The 25,561-nt window shown below is 36.2% G+C and overlaps 2 protein-coding genes across 2 annotated transcripts in view; both read left to right on the top strand.

Moving 5' to 3' along the window:
- Positions 1 to 25,561, top strand: part of LOC126760985 (heat shock protein 23-like) — a 450,653-nt gene that overhangs the window by 285,147 nt on the left and 139,945 nt on the right. The window lies entirely within an intron of this gene.
- Positions 15,852 to 16,665, top strand: LOC126760991 (cuticle protein 18.6). The gene is made up of 2 exons (XM_050476845.1): positions 15,852 to 15,998; positions 16,384 to 16,665. The coding sequence occupies exons 1-2, from the start codon at positions 15,852 to 15,854 to the stop codon at positions 16,663 to 16,665; spliced, it is 429 nt and encodes a 142-aa protein (XP_050332802.1).

Raw genomic sequence — 25,561 nt, forward strand, 5'->3', positions numbered from 1 at the left:
TACATTCAGTTAAAATTTTTTTCGCAAATATACTCAGCTTCGAATATTCGTAGCATATTTTCAAATATATGTACTTACGTGGGTGGTAAATATAATCTCTTAATACATATAACCATATTACCATCTTCTATAAGAGTGTACAGCTGTTGGCGTATGCTGACGATAAGGCCTCAACACCCGCGCCGTTATTCTGCTTTCTCAGGCAACAAAAACAGAAAATTTATTGAATTAAAAGACGAAATTCTCCTGTCATCAAACAAACAGTCCGTTCGCATTCGCGAAGGACACTACTGTTGAAATAACTTTGAAGTCGTAGATAATTTCGTCTATCTTGGAACCAGCGTAAACCAAAAATGTCAGCTAAAGAACGCAGGATAACTCTTGCCAACAGGTGCTAAAATTTTAAAGATAGGCAAATTGATAGCAAAGTCCTCTCTCGACAAACAAAAAATAAACTCTATAAGTCACTCATGTTGCTATATGGTTTTTCTTGGACGATAACAACGGATGAGTCGACGTTGCAAAAAAAATTTTCGAGAGAAAAGTTCTGCGAAAGATTTATGGTCCTTCGTGCGTTGGCCACGGAGAATACCGCATTCGATGGAACGATGAGCTGTACGAGATATACGACGACATTGACATAGTTCAGCGAATTAAAAAACAGCGGATACGCTGGCTAGTTCCAGGATGGACGAAAACACTCCAGCTTGAAAATTTCGACGCAAAAATCAAGTTTTTCCTTACCACTAAGGACCAAGTGGAGAAGGACCTTGTATTTACCTATGCTAAAAAACAACGTTTAATGTTTAGACGTAGCGAGAAGAAGAAACGACTGGCGCGCTGTTGTTAAAGCTTAAGCGGTTTCTACGCCAATTAAGAAGAAGAGAATTTTAATACATATATAAATAATATAAACATATACTAGAGCAAACGGTTCTCAAGCGTGGAAAGACAAAAAATCGGCTGGCAAGGTTACGGCATCAGTCTTGCAATGCTTCTAAAAGATTTCTGTATATCTCAAATTTTAATAGACCTTTTTATCAACACTTCAGTTATGCCGCTATTTTTTTATGCCAGATCTTTTACAATTTTAAATTGCCTGTCAAGATACCCCTCCAATAGTTAGAATAGGTATGAAAAAAATGTTATAGCTACGCATAGATGTATTGAATCACCCAATTTGTTACTTAAGAACGAAGAACTCTGTCCACGTTATAAAAACTTGTCTACAGATGTCGCCTTTTACTTTGGCATCGTTTTGTTTATTGCACGTTTAAGCCACTGCGATGGTAGCGCAATCTATCGGTCAAACATTCCAAAATTAGCAATTGATTACAAATGAAAAATTAATTTAAAAACACATTTTCCAGTGGACCAAATTGTGAATCTAAACCATTCTCAAATCTCCTTGAACACACACAAAAAATTTCATCAAAATCGGTCCAGCCGTTTAGGAGCAGTTCAATTACAAACACACGGTCAGAAGATTTATATATATAAAGATTTTTAAGCTTTTTATAGACCTGTTTTAAGATATTAAAAATTATTGGATTAACTTTCTTTGAAAATAGCACCTTTATAGTATATCGTAAAATGAATATTATTTTATTGATTTGCGAAAGGTCTATCATTTTCGTAGTTGCCACAACATACACATTTTGTCTGGTGCTGGCTATTGCGTTATATAATAAAGCAGTAGCTATCACTTTATACCAAAGTTTTATAAACATAACGTTCACACCTTCAATTACCTTCTAATAAAAATCGAACAAAATTTTCATAATAAAGACTTCCTGTAATTTTTTTGTTTTTAAATATTTATGAATATTAAAAAAAAAAATGAATTTAAACATTACATAACCACAGAGTTATGAGTTTTCCAAGCACTGTCTGCTAGGCTTTTCGATATCATAAATCCCATAAATAGCTAGCAATGCTCACATACCTTGCCATTAAGGTAACAAAAATTTGTGCGCAACTTCCTCAACGCTAATCACCACAAAACTGACCAAACATACACACATATACACATATGTACATGTATGGAGATAAGTTCATATAAGTAAGGCATGTTAACAGTACCTTGAGTCCACAGCATCCTTCGCTACGAACTTCAGTTGGGTTCGAGTGCATATTGCGCTACAAATTCGAGCGAACTCACTAACTCGCTAGCATTGCTCCATTTATGCTATTTCCTGCTCTCCTAGATCTATTGATTTCACCTTTCAATTTCACGAATTTTCACAAGCAAATTATGGCCAAACACTTCACGGCATGCAAATAAATGCAAACAGTTATTATATTGTATGTATGTAAGTATATAAACATATATGTATATATGTGTGTATATGTATATCTCTAAAAGTGTATGTGTGTCTTAGCATGCGAAAATGCAAATATTTGTCCATTAATCGTGCTGAAAACTCCGCAGTCCCGCATTGTGGCACGCTATGCACTCAGTGCCCCACTGCTTACATACATATATGCATGTGCACCGTTATGTGGGTAAATAAATCACGCCAATAACTGTGAATGGCATTGCAACAACATTAAATAGTCAACATTGCGCTCGGACTACCCTGAACTTCAACTGAGAGTTTTCCTTGTCTCATTGAAAACTTGTATGCGAGCACTTTTCATTCCATTATAAAATATACACACACACACCTACATTTTATACATGCAGGCCATTTGTTTGCTTATTAAATGCAATGTGCAACCTTTTAATGGCCAGTTAAAAGTCAATATTGTTGCCCAGACGGCAGTCGGTGTTGTTATTGGCGTGCTGTGTTGCCACGTTGAACATTGGAGTTGTTTTTGTTTTATTGCAAAATACTAAACTACCGTATTTTTTCATTGAATTTTAAATGGAGACAGTTTTTACGTTTACATTAATTAGCTTTCAGATTAGAGTATAGTACATTTGCTTTAGCTAACTTTCAGATAAATCATTGCAGTGGCCTTTTCGATTTGCCACTCTCTTGCTCTTGAGGTTCTCTTGCCAAAAACTTTAAACTTGAAATGTGAAAGCAGTAACAAAAATTTCCAGTTTAAGTCAATACAAACACAAACGCTCGCTTTTTTATCTTTTATTATATTATTTAGACCAGTTTTTATGAGACCTTATACAAGTTTGTTTTAGACCAGTTTTTTATTTGATTTGTCAATTTAGCAATATATAATAGCTATTATGTTATAAAACTATCGCTTAAGCTACTTTTCAGATAAATCATTGCACTGGCCTTTTTTTCTGCCAAAAACTTTAAACTTGAAATGTGAAATGTGAAAGCAATAACAAGCAATAACAAAACTTTCCACTTTAAATCAATACAAATATTAAAGTGGTACAAACTCTCACTATTTTAGCATTGTACCTATTTATACCAGTTTATTATGAGACTTTATACCAGTTTATTTTAGACTTAAATTATATATAATATATGATATCATAACACTATACCTATGACAAAATCGACTTTTTTCTAGGTATTGTACCAAACTAATTTTTTTCGGGAGATTGAGCGCTAAACAAGTTAGCCTCCCAAACCATAATATTTACGTTTGAATTTAGAAATTGAGCTTAATTACATTAATAAGTTTCTGAAAAACAAAAAACATATTTTCCTCTCATTTCAATAGTGTGTAACTTTTTTCGATAAACCTTTATGAAACATGTTATGAAGTTAGGGACTGATATTTATATCTAGTAACCTTCATAAAGTTAATAAAATAAAATCTGGCCTAGCTTTAGGCGCATTTTAAATCTATCGAAGTCACACACCAAATGTAAAAATGAGGTATCAGTTATGATCATCCAGAAAAGGTTTAAAATATTTAACATATTTACCATAAATAAATTGCTTAAAACATTTTGGCTCAACTGAGCAGGTTTATGTTACAGTTATCAGTTTATCAACAATCTATAGTCTCCAAATTTAGTTCTGATTTCTTATAATGGGATCAAATTATATATTTTCAGGTACGATTTAGTGGTTTCTTTAATTTTTCACCCGCAATGCAAAATGTATATGTGACCTGGTCTACGGAAAGGGGACTTAGGTGCCAAAAAATCAATTTTCACTTTTCAGTTGATTCGGATGGAAGATGAGATTTTTAACAGCTGTTTCCCAGAAAACTAGTTTTCGCATGTTAGCTCCCTTTTCCCTTTTCCCTTTTCGTAGACCAGGTCACATATACAAATCAATCGGATAATGCTCTCCTTTAAACAGCATAATACCCAAACTAAGCTTTTATATATCCCCATTTTAGTTTAAATTGGTGGTAATCATATAGGAAGACTGTAATAATTTTCAGCAGCCTACTGCTAGAAAGATCGTAGACAAGATAACAGCTGACCTGTCAAAATATTGAGTGAGATGGTAAGCAGACATGCGGGAGGGATAAATACCCAGATTTGAAGAGGAAGCGAGACGCATTTGCAAAAAAAAAGAGTGAGGCCGAAATGTGTGAGTACGAAGAGCTTGACAAGCTGTCCTACAGGGGTAATACTTGAAAGTTCTCCGAAAAGATGCGGCAAATAACAGAAGGTTTCAAGACAGGAGCATACACTTGTAGTAGTCTCCGAGGTAATCTAGTAACTGATGCCCAGAGCATACTAAAATTATGGAGGGAACACTTCTCCAGCCAGCTGAATGTCAATGAAAGCATAACAACAGGAGATGGTGAACCCGATTCCCCAATCAATGACGATGAAGCGGACGTTCCATTGCCCGACTGTGCAGAAGTTCGTATAGCAATTTTCCGTCTGAAGAACAACAAAGCGGCGGTGGCCGATGGATTGTCGGCCGAGCTATATAAATACGACGGCGAAGAACTGATGAGGAGCATGCATCAGCTTCTTTATAGAATGTAGTCGGACGAAAGCATGCCCGACGATTGGAATTTAAGAGTACTCTGTCCAATCCACAAAAAAGGAAACCCAACCATATTCGCCAACTACCATGGAATAAGCCTCCTCAGCATCGCATATAAGGTTCTATTGAGCGTACTGTGTAAAAGACTAAAACTTAACGTCAGCAAACTGATTGGACCATATCAGTGTGAGTTTAGGCCTGGGAAATCAACAACTGACCAGATATTCAGCATGTGCCAAATCTTGAAAAATACTATTGAAAAGAAGAGCTCACACTCCACCTCTTCGACTATTTGAAAGCTACTTTTAACAACACGAAAAGGAGATGCCTTTATGCCGCTATGTCCCCGAAAAACTAATACAGCGGTGTAAACTGACGTTGAGCAATACCAAAAGCTCCGTCAGGATCGGGAAAGATCTTTTCGAGCCGTTCGATACCAAACGAAGTTTCAGACAAGGCGACTCCCCATCGTTTGATTTCTTCAATCTACTGCTGAAGAAAAAAGGCAAGACGAGATATTTTTTGTCATCATACAAACACTCGTCGCACTCGCGACTTGGCTCCCAAGTCACTGCTGACAGTCATACCTTCGAAGTTGTAAATAATTTCGTCTATCTTCGAACCCGTGTAAACACCACCAACAATGTCAGCCTGGAAATCCAACGCAGGATTGCTCTTGCCAACAAGTGCTACTTCGGACTGAGTAGGCCATTGAGAAGCAAAGTCCTCTCTCGACGAACAAAAACCAAACTCTATAAGTCACTCATCATCCCCGTCCTGCTATATGGTGCAGAGGCTTGGACGATGACAGCATGTGATGAGTCGGCGTTACGAGTTTTCGAGAGAAAGGTTCTGCGAAAGATTTATGGTCCTTTGCGCGTTGGCCACGGCGAATACCGCAGCCGATAGGACGACGATTTATACCAGATATACGACGGCATTGACATAGTTCAGCGAATTAAAAGACAGCGGCTACGCTGGCTAGGTCATGTCGTCCGAATGAATGAAAACACTCCAGCTCTGAGAGTATTCGACGTAGTGCCCGCCACAGGAAGCAGAAGAAAAGAAAGACCTCCACTCTGTTAGAAAGACCAGATGGAGAAGGACCTGACTACACTTGGAATCTCCAATTGGCGCCACCTTGCGAAAAGAAGAAACGACTGAAGCGCTGTTGTTAACTCGGCTATTATCACATAGTATTTAGCCCATTAAGCTGCGCTGTTATATAACTTATTCTCCAAAATATAATTTCATTAAAACAACGCATGATTTAATGATAATACCTTTTCTAATTGTTATTTCTTGACTTCGTTTTAAAATTATCAGTACTGCTATTAACAGAATATTTTAAATTTCGTACCACTTCTTAGTATTATTTCCATATGAATTTCAACCAACTCGCACAAATGTTAAACTAATTTAATAGAAACTATTCATACCACCACTTTACCTTATCTAACAACAACGAAATTGGCCTCTTACAAATCTATTTGTAAATTCAAAACTATTCATATCCAGAGGACTCATTGCATCCACGTCTAAGACATAATACCAGTTGTCATACTTAACAGCCTCTCCTTGGCTATCCAACACCTGACACTTGTTAATTTTTTGTTTATTACAAATTATCATATCTCACATGCCACGGACGTTCACCCATAATCTACACACAAACAGACCACTCAACTGTCTACGAGTACAAGCCGCGCGTAAAAAAGTACAAACTGAAATAATATGGAACACATGCTGCTGGCCTGGCATTAGCCACACATTTTCCGTCATCCACAAATTTCTTGCTTTTTGACGGCGCTCATATGTTGCATGGAGCCACAGACAAATGTCTGTTTGTCCAGTTGTTTGTTTGTTTTATGAAATTACGTTCATATCCATTTGGCACAAGCGGCGACGTGCCGCTTACAAGCGCACTACAAGCACAAACGCTTGTCTACATTCCGACCAACGAGGTATTACCGCATCGCAACGTCTCCACAGAGCCAAGCGTACTTTATATGAACATAAAAGGAGTTGTAGCTTATCGCTTAGCCCACAGACACAGTGACACTCATAGAAAATATATACAATGGCGGCTCGATAAATACAAACGAACGCGAAAGTAGTACAAAAATTTTGGGAAATGTCAGTACTGCTGTATATAGAGGCACAGTAGAGGCCTGTAACGGTTTTTCATTTTTCAGGTAGTCGATGTAGAGCCGTTGACTACCATGAGGACTGTCTTCAGATCAGGTTTGCCGACCGAAGTCAACAGTTTCGACTGTTCCTTGGTGTCTAATGTGTATCATGTTTCAGGTAATCGACTTAGATCCGTTGACTACCGTGGGGACTGTCTTCGTCTGCTTCGAATCAGTTTTGGCGACAGAAGTCAACAGTTTAGATTGTTCCTTGGTCTCTGAGGCGTATCATGTTTCAGGTAGTCGATGTAGATCCGTTGACTACCGTGGGGACTGTCTTCGTCTGCTTCGAATCAGCTTTGGCGACAGAAGTCAACAGTTTCGACTGTTCCTTGGTCTCTGATGTGTACCATCTTTCAGGTAGTCGATGTAGATCCGTTGACTACCGTGGGGACTGTCTTCGTCTGCTTCGAATCAGTTTTGGCGACAGAAGTCAACAGTTTAGACTGTTCCTTGGTCTCTGATGCGTACCATCTTTCATGTAGTCGATGTAGATCCGTTGACTACCGTGGGGACTGTCTTCGTCTGCTTCGAATCAGTTTTGGCGACAGAAGTCAACAGTTTCGACTGTTCCTTGGTCTCTGAGGCGTATCATGTTTCAGATAGTCGATGTAGATCAATTAACCAAAGCGAGGACTGTCTTTGTCTGTTTCGGTTCAAGTTTTCCGACAGAAGTCAACAGTTTCGATTGTTCTTTGTGATTTCTGGTACGTGCCAGTGGATCCGACTTAAAACTACGAGTCCGATTCGGCAGAAAATTTAGAGGTATTGCTAGTCACGATGGTAAATTCCTCTTGCCCGGCTGGCACGATCGGCTGGTGAGGCCAAGTATTTATCGCACCAACCTTCTGCATAAGCACTTTTATATTTGCTTATATGAGTCACTTCGTTTTGTGGCATATTTTTTTAATTTTTTGCATTTCTTTTTGTTTTCCTTTTTATTTTTTTACAAATTTTCATTTGAAATGAAATTAAAATTTAAATGCTTATAATTTCGTCACTAAATTTTTATATCAAATGCGCGTAATCCTAGTTGTGGCGCATGCTACCACATGCCCCAAGTAGTAAATGCTTAATGTATTACAACTTAATGTTTACCGTTAATGTTAATTGAGGCTTTTTCTTGCTTTTTTATATTCTTTTTTATTATTCCTACTTGAAATGAATTGAAATGAACGTGCTTTTACGCCACTTGTAGTTAGATTAAGTCTTTTTATGTTGTTTTCTACTTTTGCCCACTTAACGGTTAACACTAAAATGCAGACTAATTTGCACTTTTGCACCGAAAAGCAATAATATCTCCGCTTTCATCTCATTTTCTGACTCAATCTCACTTTTTTCTACTTTATTTATTTTTATCTCCTTTTATCTTTTTCTCCCATTCCCATTAGCTTTTAAATGATATACTTAATTTACCATATAATTTGTTTACAAAAATACCCACACACGCGCATACATGTATACATAGCAACATAGTCCAATTAAATGTTAAAATATTGTTGCTTGTGAAGGAGGAAGCCAGTTCACTTGGTTATTGTGTAATTTTGTGAGATTAAACTCATTTCTCCAAAGCAGAAACTTCGCTGACACCTTACACGAGCCAATAATTAAAATCATTTTGTACTGATCTCAATGAAATTTGCGCTATATTTGAGTGCAATAAATTATCTATGTGCGAAGCGATTTGGGCGGACAGGTCAACAAGAAACTAGGTCTTATGTTCGACTTAGTGAAAAATAGCTGATGAAATGGCCCATATAAACTCGTGTTTATAAATGAATCATATATTTTTTAAATTTATATGCGGACAATAAATACCTACTAATTTTGCTTTCGAAATCCAGCACACCATTATTGATCTAGCTGGAATTGCAATGAAGCTCCTAGCGATTCACTTCAATAATGCATAAAAATGGCCTTTCTTTAAGGTAGTCTGGTAATTTATGCCTATTTTCATGACTTCTTTGGAGGGTGTTTTTTATGGGAAAATAAAAATGAATTATCGTGAATATTTAGAGTGTTTTTATTGACATATTGAAAATATAAAAAAAAAATTATTTGAAAAAATTTAATACTTTATTACTATCATTATTGTCACTCGAAGTTGGAACCTGAAAAAAATGCACGTGTGTGGCCCGGGTGATTTTGCCTCTTGATGTTAACTGAAATCAAATATTCTTGAATATTCTTAATCTATAGACATGTCGTTCTGGTCGGAACTACTGAAGTTAAATTTCAAGGTTAAATAACAAAATGGTGCACTTTGAAAAAAATGTCCTTTTATTTTAGCAAAGAAAGGGTTGTAAAATAAAAAGTGAAACAAATTCTCGTTAGAACCGACGAGAACTATAAATGTGTAGAACAGCCTGTTACAATTTGTAAGCAATCGGTTCAGTAGAACCGAGTAAAGTTAGGACACGGGCCGACCAGAAAAACAATGTTTTGAGAAAAACGAGTTTAAAGTTCAACAACTCTGAGAGAGAGGACTCCGAGGCGCTCTAAGAAACTCGTTATAACTCCCGAAATATTTCGAATTTCTGTCTGAAATTTTCACAGTATATTCTCAAGACATTCTATTTTCAAATTAAGCAAAAAAAAATTTTCGATTGTTTGAACCCAAGTTACCAGACTACTACCTTAATAGCTCCATAAAGATCTGAGTCAGAAAAATAAATTTATAGTGAACATTTTTTTGTTCTAGGTGTTTCGACTTGAATAACTAGTGACAGGACCACAGAAATAAGACCCGGACCATTAATTAGGAAATAGACTTCAGTACCATCTTTACTTATGAGCCAGGTTGATTAGGCAGTTGGTAGAGTAGATGGCCGATGACGCACTTAGGCCTTTAGGAGACCCATTGAAAACGCCTGAACTAAAATGTAGTGGCGATTCTTTCCTTTATAAATCCTTAAAATCGCATAGAAAGTGTTCTATAGTAACTTCTTATTTTACCGTTGATAGCATCTAGTTACAATAGGCATTGTAAGGTATTCACAATCTTCCGTAATTTCTGCTTATAAGACAATGACTTGTTAGCACTTCCTCTAAAGTTCTTATGCCATTCCTTTTGAATTTTAATAATCATCACGTACGGTCCATATTCTATTAATGTCACGTTTGTCTGCTTGTTAAGCAAGTTAGAAATGGGCTCAACGAGACTCCGTGTTCCCTTTTTATCGGAGCAGGGTTGTGCTTGTACTGGCTAGTTCATTTGCTACATAGTTATCAGGAACGCATTGCAGCTTTATCGTGAAATAAGATGTTGGATCCACTAACCTTATGCAAATATAATGTACCTCAGCAGACATATATTTTCTTTGATTTTTTTCGAGCGGCTTTACAACTTTCCAATATAAACCTTAAGTTAAGTCAATTTAATTAGGTCAGGTTAAGTTCTTATACCAAATACATAATTTTTGTTACACTCAACTCTTCCTATTTCATTGCCTCAAAAGGTTTTGAAACTGCGGATTCAAATGAAAACAACTTCATCAGCGGTTTTTTTCTCGTAAAGTAAATTCTCTTAACTCAACCGAAGTAATAATTGGTTATTCACCACCTCATCTCGAAAACGTTTTATAAGTGATCTCTCCTTAAAGGCTGTCTACGGGCGAACAATTTATAGGGCTGTCGGTTTGTCAATTTAAGTACTCCCCATATAATTATACGACATTTGCGGGTATTTACTAATCCTGAATTCACGTACTTTCATCATGACATAAGTTAGTTGATGAACAGTAATTTCTTTCGTAATTTTTTATTAATTTCTCAAACTAAACCAATTCAAATTAGCGTAAAAACTGTTAACATTTTATGTCGCTAGGGTATTCTGATGTTTTCATAATTTCAGCTGTTCAGTGAATTTTTAATACAAATCAAAAATTTGTCAATCAGCAACATCCTTAATTCGCCTTTCACAACAGGTGAATTGATATTCACATTGTGATAAAAAAGTTCCCGGAAATTGTAAAAAGCACATTATTCATCAATATTTATTTTGTCGCCTTCAAAGTAATCCCCACCAGATGTAATACACTTATGCCAACGATTTTTCCAGTCCTCGGAACAATTTTTTTACACATTTTTTAGAATGGCCTTCAGCTCCTTCAACGAAATTTGTTTTATCCCTTCGATCGACTGAAAAGGGGCTCTACGGAGCGGCAGTTTCAGTTTGGGGAGCAAGAAAAAACCATACGGATCCAAATCTGGTGGATACGGTGATTGATCGAAAGTATTCATTCCGTTTTTGGCTTTAAATTTCAAACAATGTATTTTCTTGGATTTTTTGTGTCCTTAAAATTTTCATAAAAACATCCGAATCTGCAATACCTTTCACAAATACAAAATATTCCATATATGAAATTGAGTTTTATAGCATGTTTATAGACTTGCTGCTTAGAGCTCACTTGGCAACTTCTGTTATGCCCACAATTTCGACCTGAAAGATACAATTGTAGTCATTTTGTTTGAAGCAGCCTTTTGTGGACACATTACTACAGAAGAAGACCGCTTCTGTTCCTGTTACACTCTATGATCCGTCAATGAATATGTAGATTTCGCCGTTGGAACTGTCTATGGCTGAACCATTGAATCATATGTTAGTGCGCAGCGGATGACACTTGCATAGACACAATATAACATTTGGGGTCGTAAACTCCACTTTGAAGCGAAAGCTCTTCTGCAGGAGTTCCAGATTCGAAGGCCTTTGTAAGCCCAGCTGCCAATTTGTACCTCTCCCGCCTAGTTGATGGAAATCTCAAGGACCCTTTCTATGAGCAAGAATAGGTGCTTAAGATTCAAACCTGAACAAAGAATCGTGAGGTCGTCCGCGTAGCAGGTGCCCTTGAAGTTCTCCCTGTCAAGCAGAGTAATAATTTATTGATCAAGGTGGCCTAAAACAAGAGGGATGGCAGCCTCTTTGAGGGCACCACAAGTTGTGCGGGTATTTACTAATGCTGAAATCACTTGATGCTGCTGCGACTTTGCCGATATTTATAGTATAGCCGATTTACAACGCCTTTCTATGCTTATCTTTGTCATATCGCTTCAGCAATATAATCGCCACTATCAGTAAGACACAATATACACTCGCAGGCAACAATTTCAATTCCCCGAAAAGCAGCTAAACAGTTGTATAAACAACTAATACACAGAAAATGTATTCTTTAGCATGTCTTCAAATGCTCAAGAGCTCAGCAGCGGCACCTCAAGAAAGTAAAATAAACGAAAACTGCTACTTAGTACATATATACACATGTTTACTTATATATGTATATATGTAATGGTATATATGTATATATTTATGTGCATTTCTGCAAGTGCTTTCTGCAAACGCTGCTGATTGAATGATTTTGGAGTTCAAAGCGTTTGACCTCACCTTTTGTGGTGATTTGCAATGAAAACATGTAATGAGGAAGAATGTATGTATGTGTAGATACACATGCAACATGCGGTTACCGACTACTCGTATCCAAAGATGCTTGGCGATTTGCTGCGGTGAAGAATGAGTGTTTTCGCGGAGATAGTTGGGCTTTATCGCCAGCTTTTGTGTGCCGTCATAATTGCAGCCGGTTTATGGTTGGCTTAAGTGATTGTTGTTTTTGTTTTTTTTTTCCTTTATTGTCGCCGGGTGTTAATAGCTATCTGCTTGGCCCTAACGCCCATTCACTGCACAGTTTAATCACACAGTCACGCCTGATTATTTCAATATAACGGTACATAAATCCTCAACTATTTATTATATATGTATTCCTATATGCATATATATTATGTGTATGTATATGTGTTAGCGATTATCGCATGAAGTTGCATGCACTTGCAGTTATTCATATAAACATACAAACTAGCTCACGTAATAGGAAAAGTAAAGTTTGGGGCATGTTATGGACTTTTCCAATTAAACTCTTTCATTTTACTATGAAGCAATTTAAGGTGCAGATGATTGATCAGTAGAAAAATTATTGTGGAAAACTAGTTTAACTTTACTTAAAAAACGATATTTCGGCTTAAATATGTCAAATTTTCACCAGACTGAGGTTGAAACATCTTGGTAGACTGTTTGCTTCAAAATGGTTGAAATTAATGCTTCATCGATATATACCAGGCTTTTTATCAATACCTAGGAGTTTTTGGCTTCAGAAACGACCACTATTTACAGTTTTCAGAGTGGGATCCTTACCGAACTTTGACGCGGCGATCAGCCCAATATGCTGATCGAACGAGATATTTATTTAATGATTTCATTTAATTTTTTGGAGATGTAATCATATTTTACTACAGAGAAGTTGGCAGATTTGAGCTAAATATATGTTGTTATAATATCCAGCTGCTAATAATAATATTGAAATGAAGGGATAAGTCACTGTTGAAAATCCCACATTTATTTTTTAGCAAACGATTCTTAGCCGTCTATCGCAAACTACATATATAAATAGGGTCCGTTTGTCCATACGTGAACTAGTCCCTCAACTTTTGAGATAACGATCTGAAATTTTTTACAAAACTGCCATACAAACTAACCGATTAAACTCAAGTGCTTATATGGACAACTTTTAGCAAGATATCTTCACGGATTATTTTCTAAAGCGGCGCTATTACCGCCTGATTTTCAAATTAATGATAGACTGCTATAGCTGCCATACAAACTGGCCGATCAAAATCAAAATAAAGATCTTTTTATAACTCTTTTAAGACGTTCTTTCTAAGAATTTTTCGAAGTTGTTTAGAATTTTTAGTACAAACGATGAGAACATAAGTTCAAAGTCCAACGGATGCAAAATCTCTAATTAAAAAGCAATCATTTTTATTGTATCACTTCTCTTTAGATCGTTTCAATGTGTTTCTATGTTTATTTTCAATCGGTTTGCATACAATTTATTACTTCGCAGAACAAGCTGCAAGCTAAACCCTGAGTAAAAAAAAGTTGAGATATATTGATGAAACTTCATATGCGCGTTCCTTACGCAATTTACGAGTTCGCAAGTGGGCGTAAACGCCCACACCCACAAAACGCCAGTAAAGAAAACCCTATAAAGTGCCATCACTAAGGACTAAATTAAGATACGAAGCTGTAATTTGGCACATGGGATCGTAGTAGCAAAGGGTACTGTGGACAAAAATTACAAAAAAGTGAGCGGAAACCACTAAAAAACCAAATTTGTTTAGCGCAAATAATAACAGGTGGCGCAAAAATTACCTTCCGATGTTTTTTGGAAAATTAAAAACTTTTTTAAAAAATTAAAAACTTTGATTCTGCTTGTGGATTATTTTTATTTGGTCTTTTAAATTTTTTTACATCAAGTCGAGAATATGACATCATGTAAATGGCCGCCGCCACAGTTGATTGTCATTTCAGCCCTTTTTAGGGCATTTTCCATCACTTTGGCCAGAACTTCCGGCGATAGGTCCTCACATTCATGACGGATATTGTCTTTAAGAGCTGTAAGAGCCTGAGGCTTGTTGACATAAACCCGCGACTTCAAAAAGCCCCACAAAAAGAAGTCTGGAGCGGTCAAATCAGGCGATCTTGCTGGCCAGTGCAAGTCGCCAAAACGGGAGATTAGACGCCCGGGAAATGCATCCTTCAGCATATCGGTTGTGACCATTGTTTATTTACTTGTATTTCCATGTGTTTACTACAAAAATGTCAAAACAGAACTGACATTAGAGGTCAATTGAAATATTTATAGCATCTTCTGACTTTTGCGCCACTCTGTATAAGAACTTCCACGGGCAGTGTAAAAATGATAAAATTCAAAGGTAACCCTGCTCACTCCCCATATAACGGTTCTGTCCAAAACTTTTAAAAGCACAATAAATCAATAACTAATTACGCCAGAGACAATAAGTTTCACCTCCGAAATGGCATGAGAGGGCTTAATGGGAATCGGTGAGAAAATTTGACGACGGGTGTGGCACCCCCAGCGTTTTGGTGAAATCTCATACCTCGGAACGTTACTGACCAATTTCAACTAAATTTATTATTATATATACATATATCGGTCAATGTGTGGGATATACAATTGAAATGCAAAGAGAATCCTTATCTGACAATTGTAATTCTGTGTATCAAAAATGGTTTGAATCGGATCAATACAGGATTTACTCCATATGATATATGATTGTTTGTGAGGTACCTTAATGAAACCCAGAGAACATTTTTTTAGGATTTTTAATACTAACTACCTCAACTCCCATATACTCAATATAATGATTTTCGTTTTTCTAACAAATGCCTTATATGTCGGTCAGTGTTTGAGTTGTATAGAGTATAAAGTATATACAATATATATAAAATTGGTTGCACTTCGATCCTCTAGTTGACTTTTTAAACCTTAAGTTATTTCATTGGCTTTGATTCCTGCAAGTTGCAAGTGTTAGAAATTTTCGATTGCTCCCGAACGCTCTACCTTACTTGTTATCTTTAGTATTGCTTTCAAGATTTAATTGTTTATCAAGGAATTTGAATTAAAATATTGTTCCAAAAATAGAAGTCACGTCAAATAATAAGTACTTGGATATCAAAATATTTTACAACAATTAATTTATTAGTAAAATTAATATTGCAAATACAGTTAAAAAAAAACTATGTATTTAAAACAAAAAAATATTTGATTATTTTTAATACTTTTTATGTTTAATTATTAATTTCATTTAATTAATATTTCTTTTATACAAATCATGCAGCAATTTACTTTCAATTCATTTGCCAATATTTTTTCTCACACTTCACAAACATAAAAATATACACTCATGCAAATTTGCGCAATTTCCTAATTTGCAGACCATGAAAATGTTCGATTTCCTTGCCATCCTCATATATCTTCAATTATCTGCGAATTTGTTGCCACATTCAAGCGCTCAACCCCAGCAGGGCTCAACGCTTTTTACAGAGTTTTCTGCAGATTACAAAAATCAGCACAACGACGATGAGGTAAGTCCCACGCGATGGCCAATAAGCGCATCCATGAAAGCAGTTAAATTAAATAATAAATTGTTGGCGTAATTAAAACCGAAAAGAGGTGAACTAATGTGACGGCGATTTGCTGCGCAGCATGCCATCGAAATTGCGCGTGAAGAAAACCAAAAGAGATTTATCTCCATATGCAAATGAGTTTGCGGCCAAGGTGGCAAATGTGGGGTAAAATTGAAGACTTCACACCAAATTATCGAAGACGCTGGCAACTTGGCACACAGCAGACCGCAAATGCAAACCAGTTCCCACATAATTACATTTTAACATTACTAATTGCTTGTATTTATATACATAAATCTGTGTGTGTGTTAGTAATACTTCAGTTTATTGCTTGTCTTTGCAGTTGAAATACGCGTATCACTACTACATCGATCATCCGGAGTCCATGGTGCATTTGCATCATCGTGAAGAGCGCCACGGCACGAGTGTCACTGGCGAGTATGGTTTGCTGGAGCCCAACGGCAATGTGCGTAGTGTCTACTACATGGTAGACGGTAATGGCGGCTTTCGTGCCACTGTACGCACGCGTACGGCAGCGAGCAGCACACGTCAGCTAATTCGATTAGAACAAAAACAGCCGAAGGAACCCATACAACATGCCCAACCAGTGGCTTTTATCAATTGAGGGGAGTATGCGGTCATGCAATATTGGGTATAGAGGAACGAATTTGTACTAAAACTGTACAGAATTCATATTCTTACAACACATATTCCAATAAAGACGCTTTACGCTGTTAATTATTAACTTTTTAAGAATTTTGTAATTGAAAACAGGACCAGAAAAATTATGCGAATTTTAACAAAACGCCAATAAGTTAGAATCCGTTACAAAGTTTCTGCCAAAATGAGTTCAAGATTTGTGTACTGATATCTAAACAAAAATCAAAAAAAAATCAGATTTACATAGGAAATGATAACTTTGAGAAACAAACTTATCAAACAAATGAATTTAAGATTCTAATGCAGATTAAATATCAATGTACATATACGAGGGCTGCTATATATATTCTGGCCTAGGGCAACACTAAGTGTTGCCAGGTGCAATCTGACATTTCCATTGGAAAGTTTGACATTTTTTAGCATTAACATTATCAGAACGTTTTGTCATTTAATCGTGAATTGTTTTATTTACAGGGAATTAAAAAATTCATCTCGGCCAAAAAATGGAATTAACTCGTGAACATTTTCGTGCGATCATTTTTCACAACATTCGACGTGGATTATCACGACAAGAGTGCATCGATGAACTAAAATCTTTGTATGGCTATGAAGCACCATCCTATAGCACTGTGAAAAACTGGTACAACGAATTCAATCGCGGCCGACGCTCGCTCAAAGACGAATTCCGTGAAGGTCGTCCAAAAACAGCCGTTGTGCCAGAAAACATCGATGCCGTACGTGAACTGATAATGCAAGACCGTCATGTAACATACCTTCAGATAGAGGCATGCCTATACATTTCTTCCACCAGCATACATACGATATTGCATGAACACCTGGTCGTAAAAAAGGTTTGTTCTCGTTGGATCCCGCACCATTTGACAATCGCTCAAAAAAAGGCTCGTGTGGATAGGTGCAAAGAAATGCTGAAAAAATACGATCGCGGTGCTTCAAAAGACGTTTATAAGATCGCCACAGGTGACGAATCATGGATCTATGCGTATGAGCCCGAAACAAAACAGCAATCGACAAAAAAAAACAAAAAAAAAAAAAACAAAAAGAAATAAAAAAAAACATTTTCGTTGATAAATATGCCTATTTACATTATTAGGCCAGAAATATATATAGCAACCTACGTACATATATTTCAAGTTACTTATTTAAAGTCAGAAAAACTCAAAAAAGTTAGAATAAACAATTTATTACAGGCTTGAAAATTCTAATTTTCACATGATTCGTGATTTCAGGAATTAGGGTAAACAATAGGCCAAATCGAGGTTAGAAAATGTTATCCAGGTATAACCTAGAATTCATCTTCGAACTTAAACATTCCCCTTTTGCTATAGAAAATATTTAAATAAAGACACATATATTTATAAAAATTGATAAATTGAATGTTAATCCATGTTGATTAGGTTAAAAGGCCGATCAAAGAACCATCTCACTTGAACAGTTTAGAAAGCCAATCCGTTGTGATGCCTATAAACTCCTACAAAAAATTGTGGATTATAAGACCCTACAGATCGACAAAGCGCTTTGAGCATGTCAAAAATTTGTTGGAACGGCTAATATTAGTTTCGGTTTGCTAAAGATAAGATTACCGACCTCAGTCTTGCAAAGACTGGATAATGGAGGAGAATGTGACTGGATGTCTCCACCTCATCCTCCTCCATACATCTTTAGGAACTAGCGTCCGAGAAAATTCTAAGCCTTACCACATTCATGCCTATTGGAGAATGTCCAGTAAGAACTCTTAAACTTGCAGCAAGATGAACTTTGTCGGCACATGATAAATAGTTTAGTAGATCTCATGCGTTCTACTCAAAGCCAGAAGGACCTCGCAGCCGCACAGAAACTGCTCGTTGACCACCGCTTGCTAAGCGCACGCGATGTCTTTGCTTCAGTGCCGGAACGCACGTCGTCGATTGAGATCAAACTCGGTCTTATTCCGATGTCAGCGGAAAAGGGTGATTTCGCCGTGACCAGACACCCAAACGAACGTAATGATGAAGTAGCTTGAAGCTATATCTATTGAGTACAGACTCTCCCTTTTATTATGTTGTGCTATCAAAATAAGTCACAAAACGTAGAAAATAATTTAAAAGTGCACTCTTCTGCATATCTTTTATGTTTGTAAGTACTTTTTCTCAATAACCACAAATATAGTCTCCCATTTCATTGTATTGGGCTTGATAACGTTGTTCAAAGCTCAAAATTTCCTAATGAAAACCTTATCCTTGCTCTTTTGAATACGCTCCCATGTTTTTTTTTCGAAACCAAATGTCGCCGAGCTTCATTTTCAGGCATCAAATAGTCGTTTATAATGGCGCGGTAACGGTCGCCATTGATGGTTACGTCCTCACCGGCATCATTTGTGAAGACATATGGACCCATGATTCCACCGGCCTACAAACCACATCAAACCGTTGTTTTTTTCTGGATGAAATGGCAGCTCTTGAATCTCTCCAGGTTGCTCTTGTCCCAAAAGCGATAATTTTGCTTGTTTACATACTCATTATGCCAGTCATGTGCCTAATCGCTGAACTTTTCAAGAGTACCGTTGACAAGTGAAGCCATGTCGCTTGGGAAGGTTGAGCGGCTTCAGTTATTGCACAAGCTGTATTTTGTATGCTTTCAATTTAAGATCTCAAAGAAAAATGCGCCAAATCAAGTGTACACTCTCAGCTACGGCTGCCAATTAATACTGAACAAACATAACATGACAGCTTGACACGAATTCTCCATGGTAGTGCATATGTAGCCTAATATTATATATACTAAACATTGGTGTAAATGTTAAAATTTTTGTATGAACTTCGTTTGTAACCTTTTATTAAAGACTTCAAACAAATGGCTTTCCCGATTTTGTATTGTAAATTTTAAGTTTAAATTTTTTTTAGAAAATTATTAAGAAAGACTCTGCCACTAACTCATGTGATATTTTTATAGTCCGTATAGAAATTAAAGGGTCAGTAGAGTAATCTTTTTTCAAAAAAACTTTCTTTTTCATTTTCTGTTCCCTTATACCCTTAGAATTAATGTAGAAACTCACTTTGCTTAATTTTTTTTAATGTTCACAAAACGCCTGGCTATCGTCCCTATATTTTTTATAATTTATTGACAATGTTATGACAAAATTTATGTAAAAACAAGTAAGGAAGGGCTAAGTTCGGGTGTCACCGAACATTTTATACTCTCGCATGATAAAGTGATAATCGAGATATCATTATTAGCAACTTTATTGCGAGAATATAAAAGTGATGCCCTCTGAATTGCAAAAAAATATCTGACAGATTTACCGATATTTTCGGTGAAAAATTATGTTAGGTTAGGCACTGAATCTTCGTGTTCGATATCAGGGACCTTGAAAAGTTATAGTCCGATCACGACAATTTTTCCATACCTCAGCTCAAACACCGTATTTATGTAAAGTTTTATTCCGCTATCATCATTGGTTCCTAATGTATATAATCGTATTATACAGAGAAGGCATCACATGGAATTCAAAATAGCGTTGTATTGGAAGAAGGCGTGGTTGTGAACTGATTTCACCCATATTTAGTACATGTCATCAGGGTATTAAGAAAATATTACATACCGAATTTCATTGAAATCGGTTGAGTAGTTCCCGAGATATGGTTTTTAGTCCATAAGTGGGCGACGCCACGCCCATTTTCAATTTTTAAAAAAAGCCTGGGTGCAGCTTCTTTCTACCATTTCTTCCGTAAAATTTAGTGTTTCTGACGTTTTTTGTTAGTCGGTTAACGCACTTTTAGTGATTTTGAACATAACCTTTGTATGGGAGGTGGGCGTGGTTATTATCCGATTTCTTCCATTTTTGAACTGTATATGGAAATGCCTGAAGTAAACGACTCTATAGAGTTTGGTTGACATAGCTATAGTAGTTTCCGAGATGTACTAAAAAATTTAGTAGGTGGGCGGGGCCCCGCTCGCTTTTCCGAAAAAATTACGTCCAAATATGCCCTTCCCTAATGCGATCCTTTGTGCCAAATTTCACTTTAATATCTTTATTTATGGCTTAGTTATGACACTTTATAAGTTTTCGGTTTTCGCCATTTTGTGGGCGTGGCAGTTGGCCGATTTTGCCCATCTTCGAACTTAACCTTCTTATGGAGCCAAGGAATACGTGTACCAAGTTTCATCATGATATCTCAATTTTTACTCAGTTACAGCTTGCATGGACGGACGGACAGACGGACGGACGAACAGACAGACATCCGTATTTCGACTCTACTCGTCACCCTGATCACTTTGGTATATATAACCCTATATCTGACTCTTTTAGTTTTAGGACTTACAAACAACCGTTATGTGAACAAAACTATAATACTCTCCTTAGCAACTTTGTTGCCAGAGTATAATAACACGGGGAAAATTAAAAAAAAATTTTATTACTTTTTTATTTATCAACATATTTTCATGATTCTAGTAGGGACGATAACCATTAAAGTGCTTTTTAAGAATAAATTGGGTTTTGGTGCTTCAGATGAGCCAAACATGAAAAATTGTGTCCGCCAGTAAAACAAACGCATCTCATTCACTCAGCCATTTCTCCGACAGATGTCATCAAAAAATTCCGAAAAAAATTGTTAATATACTCCACGATATACCTCTTGATATGTGAAAAAAGTTCTATTGTAGAATAAAAATTTCTATGAAAAAAAATATCAAAAAAACAGGCCAGATTACCCTACTGACCCCTTAATGTAATATTGATTTTATTACTCATACAATTAATTATCTTATTCTTATCACCAAACTGTCATTTTATCCTCGGTTGTTAATACTCAATGCTTCAAACGTTTTAATTTCGATTTTGCCCACATTCAAACAAAAAAAAATGTTGATTAAAAGAAATAATCGACCAATTGATATTGCCTACTCTAATCGTGTCTCTCAATGATATAGTATATAAAAAAATATGTTATTTTTGAAAATTCTTTTTTCGAAAATAACTAAAATGCCTTTTATCAATATCACCTCACAACTAAAATTATTTGCAATCAACCAGATTTATACACAAGTGCTATATATATATTCCTCAAACTGCATATTATCTTAAATGATAGCTTAGCGTGAAACGTCAACCAAAGAAAACCGTTGACAAGTCAACGCAACTATAATTATAAAAAGGTTAAAGAGCAAACTAAACCATTTATGGCAACTTTTCATTAACTCACCGCCTTAATTAGTGACTAAGTAAACCAGCAGCCTTATTTCTTCAGCCTTTCATGTAGACACCAACAAATAGTGGCTTTTATAGCAATATTTGCACATAATAATAATTATAAATTGTAAGTGTGTATAGTTGATAGTAAAATATTTTTTTCTTTTACATAACAAAAAGCAGCAGAAATTGAGGGTTTGCAAACATAAAAAACATAAAAAATATTCAAGAACTTTCTGACATATTTCTAATATCTTAAATACTTAATGTAAACATACTTTTAACATTTTTAGTATACTTGTGGTAAGTTGAAGCCATTTATGGCAGAAGAAGATTTTTGCAAAAGTGAAACCTTATGCGCAGAAGTTGCAGAAGTTAAGTTCAATGTCCTGAGGCATTGAAACGCGTTAAACACTTGGTAATGTACAACTTAACAACTAATTAAAAAACCTTTGCTTTTAAGCACTTTGTGACACGCGAATTCTTTTGTTTATTACCTTCGCTGTTTTGTAGCTACTAACACATTAACTTGCATACATATAGTCAGGCATAAATATATTCATTACTTAAAGATTATTTAAGCTATAACTTACTTGTTTTTACAACTATAAAGACAATACCTGTACACTATAAAAAATAGGCGGGAAAAGAGGGAATACATAGTTGTAAAAATGTCAGATTTTAAAATCTTACATCAGTTCAGTGTTCACCCCGAGAATAACCTGTCTACGAGAAATAGAGACAGCTGAAAAAAGCAAGAGAAGTAGAAGTCCGAAGAGACGAAGTTTCAAGTACCGCTCATTACATCTGTTTTATGCGAGAAATGTAGAGTTATTGACATTAAATAAGTGTTGGGATTTCAGGGTCAATACGGTCTTTTTTCACGGTCATGCGTCGATTTATTCCGACCAAGTTTAGGCTGAGTGTTAGATAAAATACAAAGTTCAAGTTGTAGCTTAACCGCCACAAATGCCAGATTTGGTTCCTGAAAGATAAGGAATTTCTCCGAGGAATGCTTAGAAAGTTCACTCATGTCCTACGAAACATTTTGCGCAGGAACTAAAGCCTATATCCGCTTAAACGGCTTTAGTGTATCGGGTAACTGTCTAGTTGGCATACGTAATTTTAAATAATTATTATTAAAATAATTTTATTTATTAATACAAAATTCAATCAAAGGCGCCGCCTGCGGAGTAGTTATTATTCACGCCGATAGTATGTGAAGGGTTGCCCAAAATCCTTATCTCTACCATCAAGTTACTACAATATTAGAATTGTTTGGGAGCCACCGTGGTATTGCAGGAAATTGTAAGGCGGTGATCTTGCTAATTGCGAAATGAAACCTCAGTAAAGTTCACCTTGTATAAGCTACGGTAATATTGAAAATTTTACCTTGTTCTAGCTGCAAAAGGAGCTTGATTGAAGATGAGACAAAATCATTTTTACACTTCCTTAATGAATGTTCCGTCTTTTCCAGATCAAGGCTAAAAGCTCTCAGGTCTCATACTTCTAGATATCCAAGTGAAATAGCGCAAATAAAAATAAAGCACCTAAGCATATTGACTTTGCCGATAACTGATATCTGACTACTGGAGTTTTTATGTTGGCTTCACAAAATACTGTACATAACAGTCTAATAGGTCAAATTAAAAGTCCCCGGCCTACCATAGCAAAGAATTTTTTGGCAAAATTCTTACTTTTTTGTTCATCTTTTTGCCATTGAAAATTGATCTCAATTATAAACCCTTATAATACCTTTCGATACCATTTTTGGTGCGACCTTTGTCCCATTTCAAAATATGTTTCAGGTTCGGCAATCTTCTCCAAATTCGACGCAGCTTTCTTAACAGTAAGCAATCTTTTGAGATCTGAGAATAGGATATGGTCGTGGGGCAAGTCTGGAGAATACGGTGGCTACGGAAGACAATTCATGAATTTTTGCCATCGTTTTCACTGACTTGTGACGGTGTATTGTCTTGTCGGAAAAACACTTTCGTTTTCTTCAAGTTCGATTCGACGATTTCGTTCGTTTTTCAAACGGTCCGATAACGCGATTTAAATCCTAAAATAAAGACGCCATAACCTTGCCAGCCAAATTTTGCGTTCTTCCACGCTTTGGAGAGGCTTCATTTTGTGCAGTCCGCTCCATGTCGACGCCATGTTTCATCCATTGTCACATATCTACTCAAAAACTCGGGTTTATTATGCCTGAACACTTGCAAACACTGCTCTGAATCATCAACTCGTCGTTGGTTTAGGTCAAAATAGAGCTCAAGCGGCGCCCACTTTGCACAGAGCTTTCTCATATCCAAATATTCGTGAATGATATAATGTACACGTTCAATTGATATCTTTAGAGTGCCTGCTATTTTATACAATTTAAATTTATGGTCATCCAAAATTATTTTGTGCATTTTGTTTATGTTTTCGTCGGTAACAACCTCTCTTGGGGATCCATTCTTTGACTATCTTCGGTGCTCATTTCACCATGTCTATACTTAGTTTACCAATACGGAATGGTTGATTTTCCTGGGGCAGTATCCGGAAACTCGTCATCAAGACAAGTTTTTGCTTTAACAGTATTTTTTCAATACGCGAAATTCCTTTTTAGCAATTTTTTTTCACAATAACGACAGTTGCTTCACACAAAATGATATATTTTAATTCAAAAGCTATTCATATAGATTTAATTATAGAAGTGCCATCTGTATGTCAGGCTGTGGACTTTTCAATAGACCTGTTAACTGTGATGTCTCGCCATACTAAAGAATCAACCAACTAACCTAACCTAATATAGAAGTATTCAACCACTCCTAAGTGACATTAAAAAGTTTTCTCAGTAGTGTCCAAAGATACCGAACCTTAAACTATATTTTTAACCTAGCTTCCATATTCCATTTATATTTATTTAATTTACCGTTAAGATCCTTTATATCTAATTTACCATTGAGAGGTGACTTAAAAGTAGTAAACAGTCTGTTTTCCAATGAAAATAAAACTCGATATCGCAATTACAGGAACTCTATACTTAAATTTTTATAGTCCTAAGTCCTAAAACTAAAAGAGTCAGATATAGGGTTATATATACCAAAGTGATCAGGGTGACGAGTAGAGTCGAAATCCGGATGTCTGTCTGTCCGTCCGTCCGTCTGTCCGTCCGTCCGTGCAAGCTGTAACTTGAGTAAAAATTGAGATATCATGATGAAACTTGGTACACGTATTCCTTGGCTCCATAAGAAGGTTAAGTTCGAAGATGGGCAAAATCAGCTTACTGCCACGCCCACAAAATGGCGGAAACCGAAAACCTATAAAGTGTCATAACTAAGCCATAAATAAAGCTATTAAAGTGAAATTTGGCACAAAGGATCGCATTAGGGAGGGGCATATTTGGACGCAATTTTTTTGGAAAAGTGGGCGTGGCCCCGCCCCCTACTAAGTTTTTTGTCCATATCTCGGAAACTACTATAGCTATGTCAACCAAACTCTATAGGGTCGTTTCCTTCAGGCATTTCCATATACAGTTCAAAAATGGAAGAAATTGGATAATAACCACGCCCACCTCCCATACAAAGGTTATGTTGAAAATCACTAAAAGTGCGTTAACCGACTAAACAAAAACGTCAGAAACACTAAATTTTATTGAAGAAATGGCAGAAGGAAGCTGCACTCAGGC

Source organism: Bactrocera neohumeralis, chromosome 6, assembly GCF_024586455.1.
Source record: "Bactrocera neohumeralis isolate Rockhampton chromosome 6, APGP_CSIRO_Bneo_wtdbg2-racon-allhic-juicebox.fasta_v2, whole genome shotgun sequence".
Lineage (NCBI taxonomy): Eukaryota > Metazoa > Arthropoda > Insecta > Diptera > Tephritidae > Bactrocera > Bactrocera neohumeralis.